At 43.3% G+C, this 20,253-nt stretch overlaps 1 protein-coding gene across 1 annotated transcript in view; it reads left to right on the forward strand.

Moving 5' to 3' along the window:
* Positions 1–20,253, forward strand: part of cacna1g (calcium channel, voltage-dependent, T type, alpha 1G subunit) — a 193,230-nt gene that overhangs the window by 67,770 nt on the left and 105,207 nt on the right. The window contains 2 exon segments of the mRNA XM_071541519.1: positions 88–199; positions 12,613–12,746. Of these exon segments, the coding sequence (XP_071397620.1) occupies positions 88–199; positions 12,613–12,746 (246 nt within the window).

Here is a 20,253-nt window from a genome sequence, read left to right on the forward strand (position 1 = left end):
GCGGCATATTGGCGCCTGTAAAATCTGTGTTTTCGCTGCTTGTTATCTCCCTGAGTGTGTCATATTCCTTAACCTGTTGTCCCGCACGTGGTTCGAGCGAGCGTCCATGCTGGTGATCCTGCTGAACTGCGTGACCCTGGGCATGTTTCATCCCTGTGAGGACATCGACTGCGACTCCGAGAGGTGCAAGATCCTGCAGGTAAGACCCTCTTTTTTTTGGTTTTCACGGATCCAATGTTTACCAATTTATTCGTTGATGATTTTAATCAGGGAAATCAGTTGAAAGCAAAAATGTTGTTTACAGTATGGGACGAGCAAAGGGGGGAGAAGATATATATTGAAAGAAACAAGAGAAACCGCAGAGATAAATCACAGAATCCTATACTTTCTTTGATCTTTATTTAATCAGGCAAGCATGGCCTTTCAAGGGGAAAGGCCTTTTGCTTGTACATTAGAGAGACATGACAACCAGACACATATACATAAACCCATAGCAGGTAAAGGGCAACAAAAAGCAGAGCAATGGTTGGAAAACAGCAGACATTACTTACAGCGAGGAGAAACCACTACAGTTTTGCACGGCAGATCACAAGACAGCGCCGGCAGTGTACAAACACAGGCAAATAACAAAGAAGGGCAGAGCGGAGAGACTCTAAAAAACACAGTGTTGGAGATAGTGGTGAAATTTGCACAGAGAAACGCCTTTGATCGCGTCTCAGAGGGAGGGAGTGCAACAGTATTTCCCAGCATACCTGGCCTTCGCGGCTCGCTCCACTTCCATTACCTCAAATGGGAGCAAATCACAGCGTTGTGTGTAGGCATTTCTATTCATTTACGGCTCTCCCTCAGCCTAACAAATACAAGACAGAGGCGCATTGTTGTAAAGCATCCCTTTTTTAAGCAGAGGACGAGGAACTCATTCTTTTTCCGGGCGGCGCGGGGGGGGGAAACGAGGGGAGCGAGGTGCAGCAGAATAGATCTGTGTTATCTGGCGTCGTTCGACTCGGTGCAGCGGCGGGATAATGCGCTTGCAAAGTGGTTCCAAATAGATCGGATCAGAACAAAGTCTTCTTATTTTCTCGTCCACTGGCTCGGTAAAACTGAGGAGTTGCATTCCAAAATGAGATATCCATCATTTAAAAAAAAAAGAACAGAGAGCGACCTAGAACATGATTGCTGGCCTAAAAGTAAATCACTAAAGAGTATTATTGAAGATATCGGGTAACAAAAGGCACATTTCTGAGGATGCAATCATACCTCAGCAAGTTTCTTTCAAAATGGATACATACACCCATCATCATTTCCTTTTACAAAACCTAAACCTTGTCTTTGTATGTGATTGTATCCTCATCCAGTATGCATATATATGCATATATATATATATACTGAAAGTACAAAACTCTTTTCATGAAGTACACTAATGAGGTGAATCCAGGTAAAAGCCATTATCCCTTATTGATTTCCCTTATTAAATCTAGGCCAATCACAAAGGAGGAGATGCAACGAAAGAGAAGCAGACGAGTTAGAGGAATTTTAAGCTTTGAGACAGTTGAGATGTGGATTGTGCAAAAGGGAGCTGCAGCTCGGTATAAGGAAGGAGTGCCTGATATTTTCTACATTCAGTGTATACTAGACTAGTTAAAAGGGAGGGAGAGGAGAAGAGAAAAAAGAGAGTAGAAGAAAGAAGGGGAGAGGAGAGGCAAACCATAGCAAAGAGAAGAGAGCGTGTTCAAAATGACATGAAAGGTGAGGGAAAGATGAAAAGGGGAACGGAGAGGTTGGAAGAGGAGGAGAGAGGGTTGGGAGAGGAGAGAGGGAAGCCGGTGGGGGGGCGAGAGCTCGGAGGCTGCTGTTGCTAGGGCAGGCTGCGCCCCGGCGTCCCCCCGCACCGCTCCGCTCCGCTCAAGGATATGAGATCTGATTTAATTCAGTGCTTCTCCTCTCCGCCGCACAGATGAATGTACAGCCTAGAGGTTAAATGCACTCTCATCAATTCCGCTCTCTCTCTCCCTCCCTCCCTCCCTCCCTCCCTTGCGCCCGGTCTCTCCATCACTCCCTCTCCCCGCCGCCGTCTCTCCATCTACGTCTTGAGAGATCTTAAAGACGCACAGCCCACGCACTTGTTCGCGCGCACACACACACACACACACACACACACACACACACACACACACACACACATGCACCCTATCCTGTGCTTTCTTTGATTTGTCTCGCACCCTCAAGAACATACTCTCACACCCTTTTTGCTTGCTATCCACACGCACTCCTTCTCTCACATGTGTGTATTTCTCTTCTCTCTCTCTCTCTCTCTCTCTCTCTCTCTCTTTCTCTCACTCTCTCTCTCTCTCTCTCTCTCTCTCACACACTCACTGTTTTCTTACTTCTCCTACCTTGTCATCGCTCCATCTCAGTAAGTGCTCTAGCTGACTTTAAAGCTGCACTAGGCAATATTGCACGTTGGCCTTTCCAAATGGCAGTGAGTGTTAACTGTTTGAAATTTGAGGACTCTTAAAGGAATACACCAACTTCTTGGCAGATTGACCTGTTGGTTCCAATGAAGTGATGAGAACATAGACACCATAATCATGGTATGTAATCATCCATTTGTCCCCGGTAGATTGTGCTCACTGGTGCCCCATGCTAACTCTTTAGCGTACACTATGATGAGTGAGAGTAGGCGACTAGCATGTGACATACTGTTTTAATGGGAGACTGTTTACAGCTAGAAATCACTGCACAGTGGATGAATACGTGGATGCTCATCTGAAATAGTTCCAAAAATAAACCTAACAAAAACTTTTTATTACTAATGGTGAGTCTTCTTACTTTGGATGATACTAGTCACCTACTATACCTATATCCCTGGTATATATGAGCATATATACCAGGGACACATGGATGAATTTTGTATTGGATTTGTATTGGATTTTTGTGTTGGGCCAATCTCCTAAAAACCTCATGTATTCCTTTACGTTTCGATTCCTGACGTCCTGGGACATCTGTAGGCTGATAACACAGGTGTATTTTTACATCAAAACCTTTCCTAGTGCGGCGTTAACGGAACCCTGCACCCCCTACCCGCCCAGCGTGTCTGTCTGGAATCTTTAGGACCGTGCTCCTCCATCAGGCCTGCGCTGTTTAACCTAGCCCTGTTAGCATCAGGGCTAATGAGGGAGTTTAATCAGGCCACTCCATGGCAAGGAAGCTCTCCTCCACAGAGGCAGGCTAAATGAGCTCTCATCTCCTGACACAGCTAATGGCTACAGTAATGATCACATGCCCTTGTGTGACCGGAGGACAGGGCGAAAGACGGCCCCCGCTTGTATGAGTGTGCATTTTTTGAAAGCTCGCCCCGGGGTGTTATTGAACATTTGTTTTAATATCACTGGAAAGTCACTTTTAATTTTTTTTTTTTCAACTTTATCTCCTCATATCCAGATAATATCAAGTGGATTAATTAGCTTTGAGGTTATTCTTTGATATACCAAATTTATATACCAAATTCATCTAAATGACATCAGAGGCGTTCTGAATGTAATTGGAGTTAACCAGTGTCATTCTAGTTTCAACCTCCTATGGCAAAGTCCCTGCATTTTCCAGTCATTGTGATAAATTATTAGACATGGATCTCCAAACTGTCAGCTTAGAGGGAACATTGGTCCTGAATGCCGTCCTGTTATGATTTTTGTAGTTTCCAAATAAATTTCTGGTGATTTTTTTGGCTTCTTCTTTGCTCCCTTTTATAATGATAAAAACTGCAAGACCAAATTTAGACTCACTTAAGCTAAGTGGCACAATTTGCTGCCCCAATCTCTTTTATTTGTCAGCCATGTTCTTCTGTTAACACCACACTTTCTAACCTCACTGACTGGTTCTGAGCAAATCTGGATAAGATTTTTTGCTCAAATTAGGACTGTAAATTCTAACCCTTCCTTACCATATGTTTGTAATACCAAATAGTAGAGAAGACTAGAGAATATTGTATGTAGTTATTCAGTGTATCTCACTCTTGTGCAACAACACTTTATCTCAACTGATAAATAAACCAGGAAAGATTAAAGAAAGACGACTAGACTAGAATGACTAGAAAAGCGCGAGTCGGTGAAAGAATGAAGAAATAAAGGGTAGGATAAGTGAAGATTGAGCCGATGGAGTAGCTACAGAGAAATGTCAACCTCTCAGTAGCGGTTCTGATGTTAAGGATAGTCTCTCTTTCCCCTCCAGGAGAGATTTCAGTGGAATGCGTTCTGCCTCTGAATGCTAGAGCACACATTTAACCTCCACCCACCTCCACCCCCCACCCCCCAGCTACAGTACAAGACGATTTCTGTGGAGAGCTAATGAAATCATTGGCAATACAATGGGAACACTGGGTTACAGAAGGAACAGAGAGAGAGAGAGAGAGAGAGAGAGGGAGAGAGAGAGAGAGGGAGAGACGTGTTGGGAGTTCTGTTGGCAGGCAGAGGAAGCAGTAGATTTAGATTCCCTGCTGAGATGGAGCTAGTGACATTTGTCTAGAGCCAGAGTGCTGCTGTTGTAGGGTACTGGTCTAGGAGCTTCCAGGCTTGAGTGGAAAACACACACACACACACACACACACACACACACACACACATACGCTGATTCACTCCCCCTTCAGCCTGGCACATGTCTGGAGGATGAAGACAACACAGATTTTGGTTTGTCTCGGGGTGTATAATGCGTGTGTGTGTGTGTGTGCGCGTGTGTGTGTGTGTGTGCCATCACCCCGGCAGCAATGAATGGCCCTGATTGAGCTGAAAAGTCTTTCGCACAATATTATCTCCCTCCACCTGTGAGGGAGAGGATCTCGACTGAATGGCACATAACAGTTACCCCGCTGTATTGTCCTCGCCATATGAGGCATACACCGCCTTCATCAGTGTGTATGGGTGTCTGTGTGTGTGTGTAGGTATGTGTGTGCGTGTGATAAAAGCATCTGACCCCAGTGATAATAGCATTCAGACTTATGACAGGCGGAATTAGCATACATAGTGGCTGAGATTTATTTTGGGGAGAAGGCTGCAAGGAAATGTTTCCACAGAATTGATGGCACCTTTTGTTTCAGCCATAAAAGGCAAAAAAAAAAAAAAATCAGCCCTATCTCTTAAGATGCCCTTTACTTAAAACGGGGGGACGAACACAGCAGTCATGCGGGGCAAAGGAAAGGCTTCTCTTTAAATAGTAGGTGTGTGTGCCAAGAACAAAGATGGACTTTATACTCTATTCAGGCTTTCATTATCTGGGTTCAGAGGAGTTGTGTATCAGAGTGCTCAGATTGCTTTTTTGTTGTAACTAGTAACTTAATACGTCAATATAACTAGAAACTAATAACATAATCCATTAATAGTTACTTAATAAAATTAGAAAATTGTTAATGTTATTTTTCTTTCATACTGTTTTGGTTTTGCTGGTGCAAATAAAAAATAAAAAAAAAAAGTAGAAAAAGTGATGGCATCTCATGCAGATAACATGATGCTAATTGAAAAAAACACTAATCTAAGTCTTCTAAGGCTTGATATAAATGAGACTAGTTTACTGTTTTAAGGGTCCCATAAGGTGTAAAACAGGACTCCCCTTGCCTCTTTGATTATAAAGGAGTTGGATGGTCTATCTAAACATGGTGAAAGTATCAAAACGCACGGTCGCCAACTAAATCCACACAATCCATATTAGAAAAGCGAGCCTCTAAACGAGCCGTTTGGACTTCTGTAACTTTGTGGCGTCACAAAGGTTCGCTCATTATCATTTTTGTAAGAAATAATAGACTAACAAAGTGTTTTTTTTTCAAAGCGGTTGAGCGGTTGTCATTGTTTATTACCGGAGAGTTTTCCCTACCTGTAGCTGCCGGGCCGTGGTGTCTCACATTTCACTCTTGAAACGGTTAGCCAATCGGAACAGAGGGGTCGTTAATATTAATGAGCCTTAGAGACACGGCGACAGAAACAGCCTGTTCTTGGTAAGGCTCAGAGAGATGCTGGAAAATGAATGTGTAAAAATGGATTGAGAGTGTTTTTGGTTCATGACACCACACACACAGCTTTGAATGGACCTCAAGACATAAAATAAAAAGCGTAGAATATTGGACCTTTAAAAACAGAGCAGTAGTCCTGCCACAAGTCATGTTGCTATAATTGGATAATGCCAAAGGACTTTAACAAGTTCCTAAGGAGTAACTTTGAAACGTAACGATGTTACTTTTTAAGGTAACAAAGCAAAGTAACTAATTACTTTTAATAGTAACTTTCCCAAAATAAAACGGCAAAATAAAAACAAACGAGGAACTTGAGGATTACCTCTTTAAGAAACAACTTTAAAGTTCAATCCCTCACCCTTGCCTCCTTTTCTAAATGACGTAATGTCAAACGTTATCGATCACGTATAGAGACACACATGAATATTTGAATTACTACAGTGTACGTGTGTTGTTGATGTCCAGATCTCGATTGCTCGCCCGGAGTCGGGGTGCGTTCTGCTTGGGCAGCCTACTGTATCTAATAACCGCTGTGACACTTGAGGAGTAAGCATTCAGAGCGGGCGGAGAGTCATCAGGGAGGGTTTTAAGTGCACTCAGCATTAGTGATTAAGTGCACTTAGAACATAAAGGCTCTGTTCAGGAGGTGATGATGGGCGGGGGGTGGGGTGGGGGGGTATAATGTTAGCACGCGCTCCACACATTGATAACATGCAACGCAGCTCCCCGTGTCGCTGTGTTTGGTCGTGTGTGTGTGTGTGTGTGTGTCTGGCGGACACGTGTGTTTACATTCGCTCTCATGCGATGTGAGAAGTAACACCGGCGTTCACACACAGACGCACACACACACACACACACACACATGGGGCTGTGAAGCTGGTGTGTGGTGTCGCTGTTTAGGCTGGGGGGGCTCACACAGACTGAACACACATGTGTGACCAAGTACCACATCACAAAGACTGTGTGTGTGTGTGTATAACTGTATTTGTGTGTGCTTGCATGTGCATTTGTATGTATGGTTGTGTGTGTGTGTGGGTATGAGTATGCGTCTATATGTCCAAACAGACACACATAAACACACACACACAACACACACACACACACACACACACACACTCACACTTATAAGGTTAAATATACACAAACACACAAAACAAAACATGCACACACACTAGTACATTTATATGGTATACTTATATGGCTACACACAGACACACAAACTACAGTTACTCACATACACATACACACACACACACACACACACAGCGGGGCCCCGCACACTGAGGGAGACTGTGGGAGACATAATCACAGTAATAGGGGAGTGATACGTCTTCCGTGGGAGAGAGAACGAGGCAGTGGGAGAGGGAGATAAGAGAGAGATAGAGATGAGAGAGATGGAAGGGAGAGACGGAGAGAAAGAGGGGGGGGGGTGGAATGCAGTAGCTCACACAGGGATCCCATCCAGCTGTTACTGCAGAGAGACAAGAGAGTGGGAGAGCAGATAAGAGTGACAGATGAAAGAGGATGGAGGCAAAACACAAGAGTGTGTGTCACACTGCTGGAGTTTCACCAAGGCCATGGAAAGTTTGGGAATGTTCGGAGGAAAGTCGAGCCATCTGAAACTTAAAGGCGCGATATGTAGCACTTTTAAACATCAATATATCATCGTCAAATTAATTGTGATCGCTTGGTATAATTACCGTAAACAAATGAGACCATGATGAGCTATGATATATCTTCAATGTGACAATGAATATTTACATAACCAGACGTCCTTTCTGATTCATCACCTCATTTTTCTTCTACTCTATTTCTGTGGAGTCATCGTTCACTGTCTCAAACGGTTTTAGACCGGATTGACTCACCGCAAGTTGTTCTCCTCTCTCATTTGTTGGTCCATTTCACACTGTGGGGTCTGTCTGTCACGCCAGATAAAGACCGCTTTCCAGAGGCCGGATTGAACGGAGATTACGCGCTAATTAATTTGTTTCATTCTTTTGCTTCACGTGATGTGAATTCTCAAGATTCTCATTATTTTTTTTTTCTCCTGTCTTGCAAAAGATCCACAAAATATTGCAAAATTTGGAATGCATTTAAACGATTCTCTCCCCAGTGTGTGAGAGAGAGAGGGAGAGAGAGAAAGGGAGGGAGAGAGGGAAAGAGAGGGAGAGATGGAAAGAGAGAGAACGCCGTAGAGGGGAGAAATTAGGGAGTGTGTGAGCAGTGAGGCATTCAGCACAGGCCACTGGTGTCTATTCCCTTGGAGGCAGGCGTGTGTGTATGTGTGTGTGAGTAAGGGTTCCCTAGTCTCCACATGGAGGGAGAGAGCCAGTGAACCATGGTGAGACAGTCTCACACTCACACACATACACACACACACTAGTTTTCATGGTAAACACTCAGCTTGGTGGCGGGTTACCTTGGTGATTTGGGGGCGGTAGAAAGAAGAGGAAAGCGTTTTTTGCCTGGGTGTGTGTGTGTATGTGTGTGCGCGCAAATTTGCACGCATGTTTAATGTGGCATCTATGTATTAAAGGCATGTTCGCAGGGATCACGCATGTTTCACGCTCCATTGGTGTGCGATATCAGTTTAGGGGAATCAATATCCTGATTACAGGTTCCAGTGTATCCATCTGCTCCACCGGTACGGTCCAGTGGGAACGCTTCAGGCCGGCATGTCCTGTTGACTTAGATGAATTGAGTCCCAGCTGTGCAAAGACTGTGTATATGTGTGTGTGTGTGTGTGTGTGTGTGTGTGTGTGTGTGTGTGTTTGGAGAGAGGGAGGCGAAGTGGTCGGGCTGGCTGATATTAGCTTGATGTCAATTTGGCGAGAGAGCCTGAAGGCTTGGTCCCATGTTGCACACTGTGTGTTCTGTGAGTATTTATGTTGTGTGTGTGTGAGTGAGTGAGAGAGTGAGAGAGTGGAAGAGAGAGAGAGAATGTGTGTAAAGTGCATGCCTGTATGCATGTGTGTGCAAATGTTCATATATGTGTACGTGTTTATGTGCATGTATGCATCTATACAGTGTGTAATTGTACTGAATGTGTATGTGGTGTGTGTGCAAGTGTGTGTTTGTGTACTTTATGCATGGATGTGTATATACAAGCATGCCTGTGTGTGTACCTCTACTGTATGTGTGTGTGCATGTACTGTACATACTATATGAGTTTGTGTGCATCAGTGGGTGCATGCATCTGTGCCCGTGTGTGTGTGTGTGTGTGTGACAGAGACGGTGAAGACAGCGTCCCCCTCACCCCGAGGCCAGAGGGGTTTCTTACATTATGGGCTCTGCAGGCACGCAGAGCTCCAGCTAATGCAAAATAGATGAGTAATTACTCCCCAGCAGAGGGAAGAGAAATGGCTTCTCCATTAAAACCCAGGAAGAGCGAGGGAGAAGGACGGAGAGGAGGATGGAGTGTCGGAGGAGGAAGCGATGCCCCGGTTTTTATGCTCCGCGCGGCAGTAAACATTTCAGCTCCTCTCTATTTCACACAGCTCTCTCTCTCTCTCTCTCTCAGGCATCTTGGCTTGTAACATCTGTCAATAGTTGGGAGTTTCTTGTTATTTCTCTTCAGCACACTGTTGATTTTCTCTCTTATCCACCACGCGGGGTTCAAGGCTTTCCGATGAGCAGAGCGTCTTTTGAAGAGCAGATAAAGGGAAGGGTGCTTCCTCTAATGTCCACAGGGGCTTTCATATCCTCGCTTTACACAGGCAGGCAGGCAGAGAGCATTTACCCATACATAGGATCTGATGGAACTATCCCGTGTGCTTATTTTTACCTATGCAGAAACATGCACTGCAAAAAATGTCAATCTCAAAAAGTCGTTTCATCCAGCATTGAGCCTTGAAATCTTTTTTTTTTTTCTTCTTTATACTAGTGGAGTGATGTGACTTACGTTTTAATATAGTGACACTTGTTTGTAGAAATTTCCTGAAACAAGTGGAACTGCATTGGCAACAAGTGGAATTATCTCACCCCACTGGCCCACTGGCAGAATTTTCTACTTGTGTTAAGATAAAACAAAAATAATAATGACTGAATATGTGACACCCCACCTCCTCCCCAACCCCACCCCAAGATGGTGATACAAAACAGCCAAGCATACCCTTACTAAAACGCATGATATGATAGATGGATGGTATTTTCAGTTTTACCACAGCACTGCTCATTGCATAAATGAATTAAGTTCACAATGGTACAGCAACAGCAAGAGTCGTGATTTGCTATGGTGCTGCCATTGTACTTAAATAATACCAGGGTATAACCATTGCACCATGGTCTGATTGTAACTACATTTTTCTTGTATACTGTGGTTCTTTGACGCAATCGAAAAAATAAATCAGTTCCAGTCCACAGATACCCAATTCAATAATTCAAAGAACTGAACAGTAATGTGTTGTTGTTTTTTTCTATCTTTTCTTTTGGGGGATTATGCATCAGTGAACAATCTGCCTTGCGCTTCTTCTGTCTTTTTGGTATAAGCGTGTGCTGTATAGAAAACATCTGGTGCGATGTATGATGGGTATATTAGGGAGGCGAGTGACCCTGCAGCTGTTCGTTAAGGAAACTAACTCTTATTATTATATTGTGTCAGCAGTGCATGCATTGGAAATAAGCAGTGCAACCTGCAGTGTGGAGTCAAAAACTTTTGGGGTTTTCTAGACAAACTACACAAATGCAATCCAAAGGCAGTCTCACTGGGACGGATGAGGAAGATCTTAGAGCTGTACACACACACACACACACACACACACACACGTACACACACAGAGCCGTCTCTTTTCCCACGTGAACCTCTACATTTTACTTATAGTGAACTTTTGAGCAGCGAGAGGGTAACTTTATCTGCCTAAGCTAACAGGATTTGATATATTTATACATCTCTCTGTTCATGTTTGGATGACTCATCCACCAGTGGGTGTCCTGTGCCTTGATCTCGCTCCAGAATTTTCTTCTTCTTTTTTTCTTTCTTTTTTTTTTTTTCACTTTGCGCCGCATTCTTCTCCTGCTCATCTCCCATTCCTTCGCTTCTGCCTTTGTTGATTTATTTATTGATTTTCAGATTTCAGGAATTAAGGTTATCTTCTTTTTAATCCCCGGCCAACTCCCTTCCCCGTTCTCCTCCTTGTTGTTGTCGGTCTGGTCCGATAATGATTGGGAGGGCTGAGGCTCCTGGAGTTGTCAGACAGCCAGACAGCCAGACAGACAGTAACGAGGGCGCGCATACTGATTAGAACAATCAGCGGCGTGTTCCAGGTTATTCCATTAAATACTCTAGATTTGTCACTTAGCTGTGTGTTTGGGCAGCAGCGTGGCCTCATGGTTAAAGAGAACATCCTGCTGCCCTGCTGAAGCGTCCTTGAGCAAGACACTGATTCCCTACCAGCTCCAGACCCTGACCTCTGACCTCTGACCTCCCTGTGGAGGGGGGCAAGAGAGAATTTAATCAGATTTCATTTCCCTACAGGGAGAAATACAGTATCACATTATTATTGAAGGTGTTACATGGAGCATTTGTAAACATCAATACATCATTGTCAAATCAATTGTAACATCTTGATATAATTATCGTAAACAAATGAGACCATGGTGGAGACGACTGGTAGCTTCTATCTCACGCCAGTGGTATTGTTAGTGCTAGCGGGGGGAAGACCCCATTTCCCATAAATCCCCTTGCACATAGAGCAGTGGTTCTCAGCTTGGGGTCCAGGGACCACTAGGGGTCCTTGAGGGGGGTCCAGGGGGTCTCCAGAAAAATGCTGAAGTATTAAACTTCAGCATTATTTCATTTAGAAGTAGTTAACACCATTAGATAATGTAGAAGAAAGACTATTTTGATCATAGTTTCTCTGTTATCTCTCTAGCTACAATACAGATAGTCATGGAATTCTGGACAAAATCATATCTAACAATAGAAATATTCCCAGATTTGGGTCCGACAGACAAAATCTCATCAAATGGGGGTCTGTAGCCCTAATGTGGACTAAATTAGGGGTCCTTGATATGAAAAAGGTTGAGAATCACTGACATAGAGGATGTTGCTACTTGCTACTTGATGGATGTCCCCCCCTCTCCCATCTCCTGTTGTCTCTTTGGCTTTAATGAAGAGGATAAACATGTTGGAAATGATTTTTCCAACAGCCTTTCACTCCTTCCACCATCTGCCATTTCCAGAAACTGAAAGCTTGGGACCATAAAGCAATTTCCATTTGTGCTGTAAAGTAATCCATCAGATATCCTATAAAATCCAAACCAGTGGTACCAATGTTAAATACGGTGTAGAGACTGGTAGAGGCTGCCAAGCTTATCAGCAATGGTCTTGTTTGTTTATGGTAATTATACTGTCTTAAAAGTAAGATGGAAATGGTTTATTGATAATAAAATGCTACATGTAGCATCTTTAATAGCATATAGAAAATATAAATATGTTTTTTTTTTTCATAATGCAACAGGACAACCTCCTAATATAGTCAGTAGGCTACTGCATTAAAAGATAAATCTGAATTGTTTTCTCTCTCTCTCTCTCTCTCTCTCTCTCTCTCTCTCTCTCTCTCTCTCTCTCTCTCTCTCTCTCTCTCTCTCTCTCTCTCTCTCTCTCTCTCTTTCTGCAGGACTTTGATGACTTCATCTTTGCGTTCTTTGCCATTGAGATGGTGATCAAGATGGTGGCTCTGGGGATCTTTGGGAAGAAGTGTTACCTTGGAGACACGTGGAACCGCTTGGACTTCTTTATAGTAGTAGCTGGGTGAGTTAGACACACACACACACACACACACACACTGACAGAAACATGAAATCACACAAATGCACATACACACAGGCAGCCATGCATAAACACACATGCATCAGCACACACATACATACACACACACTCACTCACTCACATACACACATACACATACAGGCACACACTGTACACACACACAAACACACGCATGCTCATGCATGCATGCATACTAACACACACCTACATGCACACACAATATAGACATATACACACATGTACATGCACACATTGTACACACACACACACATGCACACACTGTAATTTGATTAAACATGTTACTGAATATTGCCTGCTGGTTTTGGTCTGACATTTTCATCACACTACCTCCCCTGCTGGTTTTTAATGCCATCCTTCTGTCACAACTTCTGTTGTCCGTCAGTGGGAACAGGGCAGATTTCCTTCACTGTGTGTGTGTGTGTGTGTGTGTGTGTGTCTGTGTCTCTGTCTGTGTCAGTATGTGTGCACGTCCTTCAGCTGCAAAATTGGGACACAACTCAACAACCGTTTGTAATAAAAGTTACGACGCACCTGACACACCAGACACACCAGACACACACACACACACACACACTTGTGTTGTAAGCAGAGCCCCTGGGTTTAGTGTGAGTAACACCTGTGTTCTGCCGGCGAAGGTCACTGAGCTTCTTCCTCTCCTCAGCCCGCATTCAGTTCATTCCTCTGCTCCTCTCTTACACCATGCATCTGAACGGAAAGCTTTTACTGAACGTCTTTTGATGAAATTTAGGATGAAATTACGCCCATGATGAATGGAGCCCTCTTACTTAGATACAAATGAAACTTTAATGTTCCCCGTGGAGGAAACTGGGTCATCGCAGCAGCAGGGAATAGAGAGTGGTGAAGATAGTGCAACAAGTAATTGCAATTGTTGAGCATATTGAGAATAATACAGTGTAAACAATACAATAAATGAAGGAGAAAAATATATACACAGCATCTTTGTTGACAGATTTACAATTTGAAAGGGGGTGAGCAAGTGTGCATCACTAGCTATTCATGTTATCAGGTGTATGCTGAAAAACATATATACAGAAATGTGTCCAGACATGCAAAACATGTACTGTAAGCTATTCACATTAGCAGCTTTACAGATGGTGGTAACATATGTGCAGAAATATGTGCAGAGCATGCACATATATGATATACACTGGATCATGTGCAAGGATGCGTAGATGTGAACTGTGGAAGCAGCAAATCCTCTCATTACTTCTGACATATAGACTGTCAGATATATACAGTATATGATATATGTTGTTGCCAGACTTAAGAGCATATGGATATAGAAAAGTCACTCATGGTCCTGTATCAAAACTCAGTGGCAACAGCCTGCAGACAGTCTGTTAAGGTTGACATAGGTTGAGTGTGCGTGTGTGTGTGTGTGTGTGTGTGTGTGTGTGTGTGTTTCTGTGTCTGTTCCTCTGTTTTGCGTGTGTGTCAGAGCATGAAGGAAATGGAATGAAAGAGGAAAACCTGGCAACAAAATAATGAATATATTTCTGCCTGGAAATGTGTATGTATCATATAAGTGTGTGTATTGGTTTGTGTACGTACGCAGTTATGACTGTGTGTATGAGTGTGTGCATGCATGCATGTGTGTGTATCTGTGCGTGAGCGTATATATGACTATATCTGTTTACGTATTTTCATGGCTTTTTACCATGTTGCCATTTCGGGCCCCAAAAAAAAAAAGTCTAATCTCTAAGGAAAGCCCCCAGCCATACGGAGACAATGGTAACCTAGGCAACGGCTGGTTGTCGGGCATTTGATATATCCTGGCAACCGTCGCTAGGTCTGCGGAGGAAGGCTCTGATGAACTGTTTGTTTCTTTCCGAGACGATAATTACGGCTAAGCTGCTTTTTCAGCAGGTCTGCGCTCTCTCCTCCTAATCACCTCGCTGTCAGGAGGGATGAGAGATGAGAGGGGATGATAGAGGGACGGACGGGTAGACGGATGGTCGTACCGCGCAGGTGGAGGAGTGGGGAGAGGGAGAAATGTGCGGCGGAAGAGTTATTCGTCGGCGGTGGGCGGAGGGAGGGAAGGAGGGATGCAGCGCTCTGTTTATGTCATCGGGGGGAAAAAAACAGTAGATAGGAGCTTTCTGCCGGTAAATCCTTGGGATGTTGGGATTTTTTTCCGACTTTGTGAATCCTGACATCACCAAAATCTGCAGTCTAGTCCATACCAAGGCAGTACCCAACTACTTGCTGGATTTTGCATTCGTGGTTGACATTGCAATGTTTGTTTTGCTGTGCAACATGAACTCGAATGCATCGCTCACTTTCCGCATGGGTGTTAAGTGTGAAAAAGCTGATCAGGAGTAACCAAACTTCAAGCATGACAACTCAGCATGAGCAGAGAATCCTTAAGGAGAGTAGTGGCAAAAGAAGTGGGCATGGAACTGGAAGGTCGCCAGTTCGAATCCCTGGTCCCGGCTGGGAAACATGCGTGTGTGAATGTGTGTAACCGTGTGATTGTGAAGCAAGGCGTTGCTGCTCAGTTGACCTTCCCTAGATAAAACAGTCAGATACTATGGGGAAGTGATGATGAGTTAATGCAGGCCATCGATGTAGAAAGATTAGAATGGATTGGACATGATGAGAGTAGGATGAAAGGCTTATCTTTGAGAGCGAGTTAACATTTACATATTACATTACAGGCGTTTAGCTGATGCTCTTATCCAGGGCAACTTACAATGAGTGCAACAGTAGGAATAAGCTTCAATTCATAGATGAACAGTAAGGATTGCAATGGGACAGAGCAATAGTGCGCTGGCAACAGATTTAAGAAAATACACCTGTGACCTGAGGATCATCATGTGTGATAGAAGAAACAAATAAGAATGAGAGAGGATTTTTTTGGGAGACAAGAGCATGTTAGAGGATGAAGATGAGATTGGGATGTGATTAAATGGGACGAGAGATACGTGAAGTATTTCTCGAAGAGATGATTTTTGAGGATATGATGGTGGGTAGACAGTGACTGTGCTGTCCGGACTGCAGGAAGAAGGTCATTCCACCGTCGGAAAGCCAGGAGGGAGGAGGAGAGTGAGAGACGGAGAGAGAGAAGGAGAGAGAGAAAGGCGCACGAAGCACAACCACTTTATTGTTACAATACAAGCTAAATCCAACAGGCCAAAACACTTTCATTTAAAGCCATACCGCAACTTTTTCCAAACAAACCGGAAAAGTAAAACGCATCACTTTCTGTGTACAAGAGGATTAAAGGAGGAAATACCTACCAGACAGCGGCTGTTTAGAGCAGCAAATGGAAAAGCTTTCATGGACTGGCTAGAGTTTGAGTCACTGTTTAGCAATCGGCAGTGGGGAGTAGCAAAACGGACATTTATTTGAATGAAATGTTGCAGTTTATTACTTTAAAAACTTGTTTCTTTTTTTTTAAATAAGTGAAAAATTCAACCCATGAAGTATCAATCCCAGTTGTTTCTAATGCAGTTCTGAGGCATTTTCATATTTAAAACAATTGTCAGTATCTGAAATCAAGGCAGAATAAGGCAGATCGTCATTCAACTGTTTCAAGAAAAATACGATTTTAAGACTCAATACTAGAATAAATGACTTGTTAAAATGGATATTTTTGCAGTGGGTTTTTTTTTTTCCCTGTCTGTCAGATTTGGTGTGGCAGAGCCCCAATCGATAGCTGAGGGAGTCTAAGGCAAGCACTTAGAAGACAGGGTAACCTATCCATACATCGATCTGACTTTACACTTACTGTATGGCTGGCGGGATTCTTCTTGGAGGGAGAGAGAGAGAGAGAGAGAGGGGATGATTGAGGAGGAGTGAGGAGGGATCAGGAAGAAGGGCAATGGATTGACAGAGAGAGGGAGAGAATAGAGAAGAGAGAAAGAGGCAGTCGGGTCGATTGTTCCACCCAACTCCCTCAATAATTAACCTCATCTGACGTTGAAGGCGAGGCAGCACAGGTGAAAATGCTGGATTGGCTGGATTGGTCAGTTTTGAGATTTAATATCTTGCTTCTATAACTACTGTAGTTTCATAAAATATACAAAGCCATCATCAAAAACATCTATAAATTGTTTTATATGTTTTTATAGTAGCAGAGTCAAGTACACCGAGCACAAAATTAACAACAGCTGCTAATTTACAGAGGCTTTTTTTATATATCTTTTGTCATTTCTATTTTATGGGGTATTTAACATGAAGCACACACAGAAAAATACCAAATGTTCACCATATACATCGCATTTTGTAAATAATTAAGAAAATTACAAATCCTGCTGTAATTTACCAAATATTTAATTATTCAGCAGAATGAAATAGTAAAATGCACTGTAGCTCTATCCACTGAGAAAAAGTGTTATAGCTGATAATTTGCACATTTATTTGAATATTTGCTAATTTTGAATATAAGTCATAATACAAAGCAAGCAACCCAACAGAGCTGGACCAGCTTTCAGAGGTACAAACTAATAGACCCTTCATCATCCACTGTAGTGAGCTCATATCCTTATTGCTGTCATAATTTATCCCTATATGTTTTGCCCTGACAGTGAGAGGACAACACAATGTGCAATCATTGCCTCTAGTCACTCCCACTGGGGCTGTACAGGAGGTGGCAGAACAATACAACACCTAATATACAGGAGATGTGAAGATGTCTTACACTTCTATTATATACCTCAATATGAACAATAGATGGTAACATTTGAAATGAAATGTGTTTACAGTAATGATAACAAGGTATCACAACTACATTGACTGATATATTGATGTTTAAAATGCAACACATAGCAGCTTTAACTGGCTTTAGAAAAATACAAGACATCCTCTCCTTCAATTCCAGACATGTGATTGAGTGGCAGACTCAAGCTACAAAACCCAATCCTCTCCTTATGATTTATTGATGACACTTTGGACCGGCTCCAGCCCAGTTTGGGGGACGGGGGGAAGAGCAAGTCTGAGGATGAAGGAGAGAGAGAGAGAGAGATCAAGGTGGAGGCAGAGAGAGAGAGAGAGGGAAAAAGAGAGAGAGATAGAAGTTGAGTGAAAGAGGTAGAAAAAGTGAGAGAGAGAGGTACAGATAATGAGAGAGAGTGAGGTAGAGAAAGAGAGACAGTGAGAGAGAGAGAGAAGGGCAGAGAGGGAAGGAGACAGTGTGAGAGGGAGGTAGAGAGAGAATTGAATTTGATTTAAGTTACCCTCATTAAAGTTGCGTCATTTAATGCAACGCAGGCAAGTCACGAACATAAAACCGTGCATTTAAAAACAAGGAGAGAGGTGGAGGGAGGGAGGGAGAGAGAGAGAGAGAGAGGGGGAGGGATTCTAATTGGGGAAAAGAAAGTGTGGAGGAGTTATGTTGCAGTCCAGAGGAGAGAGAGAGGGCACAGACAAGGATACAGCATCCATGAACAATGATGGCCATTAAACAAACTGCCCAGCGTCAAGGGGCCCTGTAGTAGGTCTTAGTCTCTCTCTCCTCTCTCTCTCCCTCTCTCCCCCTCTCTCTCTCTCTCCAGGAGGCAGACATGAGCTTGATACTGCAGCGTTGGGGCCAATCGTTGTGTTTTTTTTTGTCCTGGGTGTCCTTATCCACCTGGGTTCTCCTCCATTAGCTAGATTATCTCTCCACTACAAGCGGGTCAGCAGATCGGCCATAGATTATGAGTCAGAGGGAGGGGAGCGAGGGAGGGAGGGGATGCAGGAGAGATAGAGGGAAGGAAGATGGAGATGAAAAAGGTTGAGTGGAAGTGTGACCGGAATGTTTTAAAGCGGCAATAAGTTTTCTAGGTAAAAGATACACCTGTCTTCTCAGCCTAAATCACAAAGTGGGGCTCCCTACTAATTGAAATGCTGTAGATTTAATATATAGATATAAAACAGAGATAAAATTCATTATTAGGGGAGACATCTATACCCCCGCCCCCCCCCCCACCCCCAGCTCCAGCTCCAGCTCCAGCTCCAGCTCCAGCTCCAGCTCCAGCTCCAGGATGCTTTACTGTGTCCGAACTCTGACCTTTGACCTCCCGATGGAAAGGGGGCAAGAGAAAAGAGACTTTCCTCACGGAGATGAATAAAGTGTCCAATAATTATTGTAGAGGGAGAGACATTCTGTAATCAAACGTGATGATGAGGAGTAAGTCGGTTAACATTTTGGTTAGATAAGCGACAGAGTGGGTTGATGGTAGCAAGTGTTGCTGATGAAAGGATTTCAATCTGATTCAGCATGAAAACACTCCATCTGTTCTCAATGATTTCTCCTCTCTCCGCTTCTCTCTGATGAGCCCGCATGCACTTTCTTTAACCCTGTCACACTCCTGTCATTAGCTATTCTCCATACAGTGACAGGAGCGGTGCACTTTGAGTGTGTGTGTGTGTGTGTGTGTGTGTCGCATCATGTTGGGTAATGACTCTGACAGCAGGGAGGAAGGGGAACACCCATTCTCATTTCTCCTGATACCCGAGGGCTACATCTATGGTGCGCACAGCTATCTATCATTCTCTTTTCAACAATATGCACACACACACACACACACGCACACGCACACACTGAAAGAGCTATCTATCAGTCAGAATTCATTGGCCAAAGAACATCTAGTATGGCAGCTTGGCTGTCACTGAAGTCGAAGCCAATAGAATGATAACAATTTGTGACAAAACAAATATCAGAGGAGAGGACAGAAGACTGGCTCGTTTATGATAAGTGAGAAATGGTAGAGAGAGGGGACAGAACGTAATGGAGAAAATGTGTTGCTGTAAGGCAAAGCAGAAGAATCTATTAAACTAATAACCACATCATTTAAGCTAGTAATCACTTAGAGTAGAACCACTGGGGTTAAACTGGTGAAGAATTCTGATGAATTTGGCTCAATCAACTGGTGTGAAGATTCAAAATCAGATCCAAGAGAAGGGTTGAATTCCCAAACATGTAAACTAGTTGCCACCTGAATGCCATTACTCAATATTTCATGAATGGATGATTTCGTCCTCCAAAGTGTTAGTGTTTTGCATGCAAAGGTTTTATGTGGGCAAATAATGCCAAAAGCATTTCATAATGAGCCGTATATTTTTATGCAAGCAATTGTTTTAAGAGCAGGTATAATTCTTTCTCCCATGCTGGATAGTACATTTTGGAATTAAAACTCTTTAAGTGGTGTTTGAGTGAATTATCCCTTAAGGCTAAAGTGTCTTTTGTTGCTACTTCATTTTGACTCCAGCTGTTCACTTGAGGACGGAGAGTACAAATGACAAAGATTATGATCACAGGATATGACTAAGAAGATGATGAGCCTAAGAAACTGTGGACGTAGGCAGGTTTCAGTTTGTTATTGTCGAGCCGGGGGAACTCTATTGTACAGAAGGAGGGAGCAGGAGGGAGATGAGCTGCGTTTCCATCCAACTGTGAAGGTGAAATTTAAGTGAAATGTCTCAAGTGAGCGGGAATACGTCTGCAAAATTGAGGAAACATTTA

This window comes from Centroberyx affinis, unplaced genomic scaffold (genome assembly GCF_046629955.1).
Source record: "Centroberyx affinis isolate AG114_WGS23_722 - 3 ecotype Tasmania unplaced genomic scaffold, CSIRO-AGI_Caff_v1 ptg003894l_1, whole genome shotgun sequence".
NCBI classification, from domain to species: Eukaryota; Metazoa; Chordata; class Actinopteri; order Beryciformes; family Berycidae; genus Centroberyx; species Centroberyx affinis.